The sequence below is a fragment of the Oncorhynchus kisutch genome, linkage group LG2, assembly GCF_002021735.2.
Source record: "Oncorhynchus kisutch isolate 150728-3 linkage group LG2, Okis_V2, whole genome shotgun sequence".
Lineage (NCBI taxonomy): Eukaryota > Metazoa > Chordata > Actinopteri > Salmoniformes > Salmonidae > Oncorhynchus > Oncorhynchus kisutch.
In genome coordinates this window covers 74,535,025-74,547,260 of record NC_034175.2, presented here as the reverse complement: position 1 = coordinate 74,547,260, position 12,236 = coordinate 74,535,025, and the positions used below count along the sequence as shown (strand labels likewise).

The following is a 12,236-nucleotide window of genomic DNA, read 5'->3' as shown; positions in this document are numbered from 1 at the left end:
CTCTAACCACTAGGTTACCCTGCCACCTCTACACTCTAACCACTAGGCTCTAACCACTAGGCTACCCTACCACCTCTACACTCTAACCACTAGGCTACCCTGCCACCTCTACACTCTAACCACTAGGCTACCCTGCCACCTCTACACTCTAACCACTAGGCTACCTACCTCCTCTACACTCTAACCACTAGGCTACCTACCACCTCTACACTCTAACCACTAGGCTACCCTGCCACCTCTACACTCTAACCACTAGGCTACCCTGCCGCCTCTACACTCTAACCACTAGGCTACCCTGCCACCTCTACACTCTAACCACTAGGCTACCCTGCCACCTCTACACTCTAACCACTAGGCTACCCTACCTCCTCTACACTCTAACCACTAGGCTACCCTGCCACCTCTACACTCTAACCACTAGGCTACCCTGCCACCTCTACACTCTAACCACTAGGCTACCCTGCCACCTCTACACTCTAACCACTAGGCTACCCTGCCCCCTCTACACTCTAACCACTAGGCTACCCTGCCGCCTCTACACTCTAACCACAAGGCTACCCTACCACCTCTACACTCTAACCACTAGGCTACCCTGCCACCTCTACACTCTAACCACTAGGCTACCTGCCACCTCTACACTCTAACCACTAGGCTACCTACCTCCTCTACACTCTAACCACTAGGCTACCTACCACCTCTACACTCTAACCACTAGGCTACCCTGCCTCCTCTACACTCTAACCACTAGGCTACCCTGCCACCTCTACACTCTAACCACTAGGCTACCCTGCCACCTCTACACTCTAACCACTAGGTTCTAACCACTAGGCTACCCTGCCACCTCTACACTCTAACCACTAGGCTACCTACCTCCTCTACACTCTAACCACTAGGCTACCCTGCCACCTCTACACTCTAACCACTAGGCTACCTGCCACCTCTACACTCTAACCACTAGGCTACCCTGCCACCTCTACACTCTAACCACTAGGCTACCCTCCCACCTCTACACTCTAACCACTAGGCTACCCTGCCCCCTCTACACTCTAACCACTAGGCTACCTACCACCTCTACACTCTAACCACTAGGCTACCCTGCCACCTCTACACTCTAACCACTAGGCTACCCTGCCGCCTCTACACTCTAACCACTAGGCTACCCTGCCACCTCTACACTCTAACCACTAGGCTACCCTGCCACCTCTACACTCTAACCACTAGGCTACCCTACCTCCTCTACACTCTAACCACTAGGCTACCCTGCCACCTCTACACTCTAACCACTAGGCTACCCTGCCACCTCTACACTCTAACCACTAGGCTACCCTGCCACCTCTACACTCTAACCACTAGGCTACCCTGCCCCCTCTACACTCTAACCACTAGGCTACCCTGCCGCCTCTACACTCTAACCACAAGGCTACCCTACCACCTCTACACTCTAACCACTAGGCTACCCTGCCACCTCTACACTCTACCCACTAGGCTACCTGCCACCTCTACACTCTAACCACTAGGCTACCTACCTCCTCTACACTCTAACCACTAGGCTACCTACCACCTCTACACTCTAACCACTAGGCTACCCTGCCTCCTCTACACTCTAACCACTAGGCTACCCTGCCACCTCTACACTCTAACCACTAGGCTACCCTGCCACCTCTACACTCTAACCACTAGGTTCTAACCACTAGGCTACCCTGCCACCTCTACACTCTAACCACTAGGCTACCTACCTCCTCTACACTCTAACCACTAGGCTACCCTGCCACCTCTACACTCTAACCACTAGGCTACCTGCCACCTCTACACTCTAACCACTAGGCTACCCTGCCACCTCTACACTCTAACCACTAGGCTACCCTGCCACCTCTACACTCTAACCACTAGGCTACCCTGCCACCTCTACACTCTAACCACTAGGCTACCTGCCACCTCTACACTCTAACCACTAGGCTACCCTGCCGCCTCTACACTCTAACCACTAGGCTACCTGCCACCTCTACACTCTAACCACTAGGCTACCTGCCGCCTCTACACTCTAACCACTAGGCTACCCTACCACCTCTACACTCTAACCACTAGGCTACCTGCCACCTCTACACTCTAACCACTAGGCTACCTGCCACCTCTACACTCTAACCACTAGGCTACCCTGCCACCTCTACACTCTAACCACTAGGCTACCTGCCACCTATACACTCTAACCACTAGGTTACCCTGCCACCTCTACACTCTAACCACTAGGCTACCTGCCACCTCTACACTCTAACCACTAGGCTACCCTGCCACCTCTACACTCTAACCACTAGGCTACCTGCCACCTATACACTCTAACCACTAGGCTACCCTACCTCCTCTACACTCTAACCACTAGGCTACCTACCTCCTCTACACTCTAACCACTAGGCTACCCTGCCGCCCCATTATTTGCATTATGTGGATTATTATTCATGTAAAAAAAAAATTGGGGTTGATACATAACATGCCCAACCCCACTCACTCACATACACAGAAAATTACTATTGCAACCTATTTAATACAGGTAATTGTCTCTCTTTCATGTAGTATCTTTCAGAAACTATATATATATATATATATATATAAATACATGTTTTCTTCTCTCAGTAGGATGAAGAACAGAATCTATATGTAGTCGTTAATATGACGTTACAGATATGTTCTGGAGAGAGAGAGAAACATCAAAGATCTGGTATTTTTTTCTGGTCTGTTAGGGGGATACAAGAGAACAGAGGCTAATTCTTTCTGAGCAACCCTTTCCCGTTCATTGCCAGACAAAGTGTGCCCAAATGGAGACAAAAAACATGAAACAAAAGTATAATTTCACCTGATCTTGGTTGTATATTCTCTGTATCAATACACTCTGTGAAGAGAGAATTCAGGGTAGTGGCTGGGTGAGTAAGTCATGCGTCAGCGTAGACAGTCGTTTTTAATCTTCTTGATGTAGGACCCCCCCCCCCCCCCGCTCGTGGCTCCCCTCCTTTCCATCCCAGCGTTACCGTGTCGACCGAGTGGAGCCAACCAAAACTCGCCCCCTGCGGCTCCTACAGCTCCAGCAGGCTGGCACTGTGTGTGCGTGTGTGTGTGCGCGTGCGTGCGTGCGTGCAGCCTGGCAGAGTGATGAGTCTGCGGGGAGGGCTCTCCGACAGACAGAATCAGCGGTGTGGTGACCTCTCCCTCAGCGGAGACATACATGTTTTCACCATGACACACTGTCTCAGTGTGAGAGCTCAATACAGCCCAGATGGATCTGAAGGTGTGAAATGATCTCCAGAGAGGAGACATGAATTTTAGACTTATAGAGTTTTAGTGTTTTAGACTTTTAGTGTTGTGGTGTTGTGGTGTTGTAGTGTTGTAGTGTTGTAGTGTTGTAGTGTTGTGGTGTTGTAGTGTTGTGGTGTTGTAGTGTTGTAGTGTTGTAGTGTTGTGGTGTTGTAGTGTTGTAGTGTTGTAGTGTTGTGGTGTTGTAGTGTTGTAGTGTTGTGGTGTTGTGGTGTTGTAGTGTTGTAGTGTTGTGGTGTTGTAGTGTTGTGGTGTTGTAGTGTTGTAGTGTTGTGGTGGTGTTGTAGTGTTGTGGTGTTGTAGTGTTGTAGTGTTGTAGTGTTGTAGTGTTGTAGTGTTGTAGTGTTGTGGTGTTGTGGTGTTGTAGTGTTGTAGTGTTGTAGTGTTGTAGTGTTGTTGTGGTGTTGTAGTGTTGTAGTGTTGTGGTGTTGTAGTGTTGTAGTGTTGTGGTGGTGTAGTGTTGTAGTGTTGTGGTGTTGTAGTGTTGTGGTGTTGTAGTGTTGTAGTGTTGTGGTGTTGTAGTGTTGTAGTGTTGTGGTGTTGTAGTGTTGTGGTGTTGTAGTATTGTAGTGTTGTGGTGTTGTAGTGTTGTGGTGTTGTAGTGTTGTGGTGGTGTTGTAGTGTTGTGGTGTTGTAGTGTTGTAGTGTTGTAGTGTTGTAGTGTTGTAGTGTTGTGGTGTTGTGGTGTTGTAGTGTTGTAGTGGTGTAGTGTTGTAGTGTTGTGGTGTTGTAGTGTTGTGGTGTTGTAGTGTTGTAGTGTTGTGGTGTTGTAGTGTTGTAGTGTTGTGGTGTTGTAGTGTTGTGGTGTTGTAGTATTGTAGTGTTGTGGTGTTGTAGTGTTGTAGTGTTGTGGTGTTGTGGTGTTGTGGTGTTGTAGTGTTGTAGTGTTGTAGTATTGTAGTGTTGTGGTGTTGTAGTGTTGTAGTGTTGTAGTGTTGTGGTGTTGTAGTGTTGTAGTGTTGTGGTGTTGTAGTGTTGTGGTGTTGTAGTGTTATGGTGTTGTGGTGTTGTGGTGTTGTAGTGTTGTAGTGTTGTGGTGTTGTAGTGTTGTGGTGTTGTAGTGTTGTAGTGTTGTGGTGTTGTAGTGTTGTAGTGTTGTGGTGTTGTAGTGTGGTAGTGTTGTAGTGTTGTGGTGTTGTAGTGTTGTGGTGTTGTAGTGTTGTGGTGTTGTAGTGGTGTTGTAGATTTGTAGTGTTGTGGTGTTGTAGTGTTGTGGTGTTGTAGTGTTGTAGTGTTGTGGTGTTGTAGTGTTGTAGTGTTGTAGTGTTGTGGTGTTGTAGTGTTGTAGTGTTGTGGTGTTGTAGTGTTGTGGTGTTGTAGTGTTGTGGTGTTGTGGTGTTGTAGTGTTGTGGTGTTGTAGTGTTGTGGTGTTGTGGTGTTGTGGTGTTGTTGTGGTGTTGTGGTATTGTAGTGTTGTAGTGTTGTGGTGTTGTGGTGTTGTAGTGTTTGTAGTGTTGTGGTGTTGTGGTGTTGTAGTGTTGTGGTGTTGTAGTGTTGTAGTGTTGTGGTGTTGTAGTGTTGTGGTGTTGTAGTGTTGTAGTGTTGTGGTGTTGTAGTGCTGTAGTGTTGTGGTGTTGTAGTGTTGTAGTGTTGTAGTGTTGTAGTGTTGTGGTGTTGTAGTGTTGTAGTGTTGTGGTGTTGTAGTGTTGTAGTGTTGTAGTGTTGTGGTGTTGTAGTGTTGTAGTGTTATAGTGTTGTGGTGTTGTTGTGGTGTTGTAGTGTTGTAGTGTTGTAGTGTTTTAGTGTTGTCCCTCAGAACCTCTTTGAAAGACTGCGTATAAAAGGTCACAGAGATGTGAAGGTTAAATGATTTAGCCTTTTTCTATGAATTGATAGTTTATAATAGATGAGCTCACAACGCTGTAACATTTGGGTGGTGTCCTGACTCCCTGAGGTCATTAAAGATCCCATGACACTTATCGTAAGAGTTAGGGGTGTTAACCCCGGTGTCCTGACTCCCTGAGGTCATTAAAGATCCCATGACACTTATCGTAAGAGTTAGGGGTGTTAACCCCGGTGTCCTGACTCCCTGAGGTCATTAAAGATCCCATGACACTTATCGTAAGAGTTAGGGGTGTTAACCCCGGTGTCCTGACTCCCTGAGGTCATTAAAGATCCCATGACACTTATCGTAAGAGTTAGGGGTGTTAACCCCGGTGTCCTGACTCTTTGAGGTCATTAAAGATCCCATGGCACTTAGTGTAAGAGTAGGGATGTTAACCCCAGTGTCCTGGCTAAATTCCCAATCTGGCCCTCAAACCATCACAGTCACCTAATAATCCCCAGTTTACAATTGGCTCATTCCTCCCCCTCCTCTCCCCTGTAACTATTCCCCAGGTCGTTGCTGCAAATGAGAACGTGTTCTCAGTCAACTTACCTGGGAAAATAACAAATAAATAAAATAAATAAATGTACACAGTGTAAATACACGGTGCAATGAAGGAGGCAATGTGTGTATGTGTCCGTGCATGTGTATACGTAAACTCAGCAAAAAAAGAAATGTCCTCTCACTGTCAACTGTGTTTATTTTCAGCAAAGTTGTGTAAACATTGTGTACATATTTGTATGAACATAACAAGATTAAACAACTGAGACATAAACTGAACAAGTTCCACAGACATGCTGACTAACGGAAATGGAATAATGTGTCCCTGAACAAAGGGAGGGGGGTCAAAATCAAAAGTAACAGTCAGTATCTGGTGTGGCCACCAGCTGCATTAAGTACTGCAGTGCATCTTCTCCTCATGGACTGCACCAGATTTGCCAGTTCTTGCTGTGAGATGTTACCCCACTCTTCCACCAAGGCACCTGAAAGTTCCCGGACATTTCTGGGGGGAATGGCCCTTGCCCTCACCCTCCTATCCAACAGGTCCCAGTCGTGCTCAATGAGATTGAGATCCGGGCTCTTCGCTGGCCATGGCAGAACACTGACATTCCTGTCTTGCAGGAAATCACACACAGAACGAGCAGTATGGCTGGTGGCATTGTCATGCTGGAGGGTCATATCAGGATGAGCCTGCAGGAAGGGTACCACATGAGGGAGGAGGATGTCTTCCCTGTAACGCACAGCGTTGAGATTGCCTGCAATGACAACAAGCTCAGTCCGATGATGCTGTGACACACCGCCCCAGACCATGATGGACCCTCCACCTACATATCGATCCCTCTCCAGAGTACAGGCCTCGGTGTAACGCTCATTCCTTCTACGATAAATGCAAATCTGACCAGCACCCCTGGTGAGACAAAACCACGCCTGATCAGTAAAGAGCACTTTGACCGTAATTGCCTACCGTCTGTACACTGTTGGTGTCTTAGCGACTGTTCCACAGGTGCATGTTCATTGATTGTTTATGGTTCATGGGAAACAGTGTTTCAACCCTTTACAATGAAGATCTGTGAAGTTATTTGGATTTTTACTAATTATCTTTTGAAAGACATGGTCCTGAAAAAGGGACTTCTTTTTTTGCTGAGTTTGTGTGTCTTTATCTGTGTGTGTGTATGTGTGTTTATGTTTGTGTCTATATGTCTTTGTGTGATTTTTTAAGTGTCGTTGCATGTGTGTGTGTGTGTGTGTGTGTGTGTCTGTGTCTTTGTGTTTCTGTCTTTGTGTGTGTGTGTCTCTCTGCGTGTGTGTGTGTGTGTGTGTGTTTGTCTCTCTGTGTGTGTGTGTGTGTGTATGTGTCTCTCTGTGTGTGTGTGTGTGTCTCTCTGTGTGTGTGTGTCTCTGTGTGTGTGTGTGTCTCTCTGTGTGTGTGTGTATGTGTCTCTCTGTGTGTGTGTATGTGTCTTTCTGTGTGTGTGTGTGTGTGTGTCTCTGTGTGTGTGTGTGTGTCTGCACAGAGTTGGGTAAAGCTTTTTTTTGCTCCCTTCATGTGGAACAACTTCCAGAGCTGAACTGAGATGTTCTGGTCCCCCTTGGTCAGTTCAGAGTCGTGATCAGAGACCTCTACGTTGATAAATCTGTCTGTAATGTTGTATATTGTATATGTGTTTGTTGTATATACGCAGGGCTCATCTGTAAAAGAGACCCTAGTCTCAGTATGACTTACCTGTCAAAATAAAGGTTCATTAAACAATACATTTTTTTTTATTATCCTCACCGACCCAACAACAACAGACTCGCTGGACTCTTGCGTTGCCATGTCTCCCCGGGACCTCCCGGAGCACAAGGTGTATTTGGTCACAGCAGTGGTAATCTGTACCGCGGCCAGTCTCCTCTCCTTGGAGGGCGGGTGTAAGACTGTGATTCTGCCTGTGCTAGCGGCTAGCGTAGCGCGGTGAGAACCAGGGTCAGTCCAGAGCTGTGTTCGAAAACTCATACTAACCCCACTAACCGTACTATTTGTGATGTAAATTCAGTATGTAGTATGATTATTGGTCATAGAATGGATTTCGTTAGTACAACAGAAGTTCCCGGATGTCGTACTACATTCGCCAAAATACGAAGTATACAAGCAGAGGACACTATTTCCGTGCTTTTTATAGGGCCCATAATGCAATTCCTCCCGAAAATGGGCGTGGCTTCACAACGTTGTCAGCGGAAAATGCCGTCATTCCCGCCATTCTTAACTAAATGGTCGTTGTGCGTTCTCAGTGGATATGCAGGTGCATTGTAAATTCTCTCTGGCTATCTACTTCCGAATTCAGATCGCTCTCTTCTGAGTGTACCAGAGTGCAGAATAATTAATTTACAAACGCTCAACACCAGTTGAGACGACTAAAATGGTCAGAGTGGTGATGTTACTATAGTATTACTATACTACTGTATGGTGATATTACTATAGTATTACTATAGTACTGTATGGTGATGTTACTATAGTATTACTATAATACTGTATGGTGATATTACTATAATACTGTATGGTGATATTATTATAGTATTACTATAATACTGTATGGTGATATTACTATAGTATTACTATAATACTGTATGGCGATATTACTATAGTATTACTACAATACTGTATAGTGATATTACTATAGTATTACTATACTACTGTATTGTGATATTACTATAGTATTACTATACTACTGTATGGTGATATTACTATACTACTATATTGTGATATTACTACAGTATTACTATAATATATATGGTGATGTTACTATATCATTACTATACTACTGTATTGTGATAGTACTATACAACTGTATGGTGATATTACTATAGTATTATATATAGTATTACTATAATACTGTATGGTGATGTTACTATACTACTGTGTTGTGATATTACTATAATATAATATATAATATAATACTATAATAGTATTACTATACTACTGCATTGTGATATTACTATACTACTGCATTGTGATATTACTATAGTATTACTATAATACTGCATGGTGATGTTACTATAGTATTACTATACTACTGTATGGTTATATTACTATAGTATTACTATACAACCATATGGTGATATTAATCAAATCAAATGTATTTGTCACATACACATGGTTAGCAGATGTTAATGCGAGTGTAGCGAAATGCTATATTACTATACTACTGTATTGTGATATTACTATACTACTGTATGGTGATATTACTATAGTATTACTATACTACTGTATGGTGATGTTACTATAGTATTACTATACTACTGTATTGTGATATTACTATAGTATTACTATACTACTGTATTGTGATATTACTATAGTATTACTATAATACTGTATGGTGATATTACTATAGTATTACTATAATACTGTATTGTGATATTACTATACTAATGTATGGTGATATTACTATAGTATTACTATAATACTGTATGGTGATATTACTATAATATTATTATAATATTGTATGGTGATTTTACTATAGTATTACTATAATACTGTATGGTGATATTACTATAGTATTACTATAATACTGTATGGTGATGTTACTATAGTATTACTATAATACTGTATGGTGATGTTACTATAGTATTACTATAATACTGTATGGTGATGTTACTATACTAATGTATGGTGATATTACTATAGTATTACTATACTACTGTATTGTGATATTACTATAGTATTACTATAATACTGTATGGTGATGTTACTATACTAATGTATGGTGATATTACTATAGTATTACTATACTACTGTATTGTGATATTACTATAATATTACTATAATACTGTATGGTGATATTACTATAGTATTACTATACTACTGTATTGTGATATTACTATAATATTACTATACTACTGTATGGTGATGTTACTATAATATTACTATACTACTGTATTGTGATATTACTATAATATTACTATACTACTGTATGGTGATGTTACTATAATATTACTATACTACTGTATTGTGATATTACTATAATATTACTATACTACTGTATTGTGATATTACTATAATATTACTATAATACTGTATGGTGATGTTACTATAGTATTACTATAATACTGTATGGTGATATTACTATAGTATTACTATAATACTGTATGGTGATGTTACTATAGTATTACTATAATACTGTATGGTGATGTTACTATAGTATTACTATAATACTGTATTGTGATATTACTATAGTATTACTATAATACTGTATTGTGATATTACTATAGTATTACTATAATACTGTATTGTGATATTACTATAGTATTACTATAATACTGTATGGTGATGTTACTATAGTATTACTATAATACTGTATGGTGATGTTACTATACTAATGTATGGTGATATTACTATAGTATTACTATACTACTGTATTGTGATATTACTATAATATTACTATAATACTGTATGGTGATATTACTATAGTATTACTATACTACTGTATTGTGATATTACTATAGTATTACTATAATACTGTATTGTGATATTACTATAGTATTACTATAATACTGTATGGTGATATTACTATAGTATTACTATACTACTGTATTGTGATATTACTATAGTATTACTATAATACTGTATTGTGATATTACTATAGTATTACTATACTACTGTATGGTGATGTTACTATACTACTGTATTGTGATATTACTATAGTATTACTATACTACTGTATTGTGATATTACTATAGTATTACTATAATACTGTATTGTGATATTACTATAGTATTACTATACTACTGTATTGTGATATTACTTTACTGCTGTATAAACACAAATAAAGAAGATTCAACACTATATAAATATATTTACTCTCCACATTTGAATGAATATAGATGACCAGTGTTTCAGCTTGCAGGGCCTGCTGCAGGGCCACCTGAACCAGGATATGTAGTACTGTCTGGTGATATTACTATAGTATTACTATAATACTGTATGGTGATATTACTATAGTATTACTATAATACTGTATGGTGATATTACTATAGTACCAGGTTATGTATGACTGTATGGTGATATTACTATAGTATTACTATAATACTGTATGGTGATATTACTATAGTATTACTATAATACTGTATGGTGATATTACTATAGTATTACTATAATACTGTATGGTGATATTACTATAGTATTACTATAATACTGTATGGTGATATTACTATAGTATTACTACAATACTGTATAGTGATGTTACAGTGCCTTCTGCAGGGCCACCTGAACCAGGTTATGTATGACTGTATGGTGATGTTACAGTGCCTTCCACCTGAACCAGGTTATGTATGACTCTGCCATTGCCAAATCAAGCCTGGTTCCTGCTCTCTATTGGATTCAGCATGGCGCGTTATTTCTGTAACTCCCTAGTGTAGTGAACGGATGCTTGATTCTTTGGCTTTGCCGGCTCTGAAGCTGAAGGTCGCTAGTCACTATGCAGTTGTTTTTGATACTCTGTAGTCTGAAACGTGTATCTATTTGTTTACAACAGGTAAAAACATTTGAAAAAAGATTCATTTAAAGTAGATGGCAGCCTTTTGCACCGTCCCTTGGCTATCATTCTGAAAACATCTGCACTCATGTCCTTAACCTGATAGACCCTTTCCCTCTCCTTCTCTCATCGACAGAGCAACTAAAGCCCATCCAGGACCCGTAGTCCATCTGAGTGACAGCCCGAAGGATGAATGCAAGGTGAGTTGGAGGAAGAATAAAAACAACAAAACAACTCCATACCTCCTCCTTTCTCTCCTCTAGCAGAAACCCGGAGATTACCCCTTACTCTCTGTCACCTGTTACCTCAGGAGGGTGGTGGATCAGTGTAGCCTGGAGCTAGCTGTCTCTCTGCTACACAGACTGCTGCCTGTTCTTAGACTTGCTATTTTCTATACAGGATCAATGTCCCAACACGACACCAAAATGAGTCACTCCTGGCCTTCGGATTTACTGCGCACCTTCTGCTATTGGCTGTCCTCGTCCTCATCTCCCAGTGGGGACAGACCTGTGTCTCTGTCAGCACCGTGGGTCAGGCAGGGGTCAGGACTGTTATGGCCGTGGTCAGCGTTGTCGGGGCGTTTTGCCGGGGGCATCGAGGCATTAGGGGGATTCGCCACGGAAGAACTACTGGCGCTCTATGTGCGTGGGCTGTTCGTGTGACATAAAATGTAAGATGCTGTCAGAGAGAGAGAGAGAGAGAGAGAGAGAGAGAGAGAGAGAGAGAGAGAGAGAGAGAGAGAGAGAGATACAGAGAGAGAGAGAGAGAGAGAGAGAGAGAGAGAGAGAGAGAGAGAGAGAGAGAGAGAGAGACAGAGACAGAGATCAGTCGCAGGGGATATTGAGTATGTTTTGGGCTTGGATTTATTGCCTGAAGCGCATCAGACTTCTTCTGCCTTCCAAAGGACTTATCAATATTTGAATTCTGCCTCAGAGAGGTTTGCCATTTCATGTTTTTGTTTCTCTGAGTGTGTGGGCGTGTATGTCAGAGCCAATCAGTGTCATGGAGACAGGTAAAGGGGAGCAAGATGAGTCAGAGGCAGTCTTTCTTAGATTTAGACATGTCGTCGTCATTTTGACTAAAACATCATTAGGTCTTAG

General features: G+C 41.9%; 1 protein-coding gene across 1 annotated transcript in view; it reads left to right on the top strand.

The window, feature by feature from the left end:
• LOC109880766 (syntaxin-binding protein 5-like) overlaps nucleotides 1–12,236 on the top strand; it is a 309,642-nt gene that overhangs the window by 177,635 nt on the left and 119,771 nt on the right. Inside the window, exon 6 of the mRNA XM_031801429.1 lies at nucleotides 11,273–11,336. Coding sequence (XP_031657289.1) covers nucleotides 11,273–11,336 — 64 coding nt within the window. The remainder of the gene's footprint in view (nucleotides 1–11,272; nucleotides 11,337–12,236) is intronic.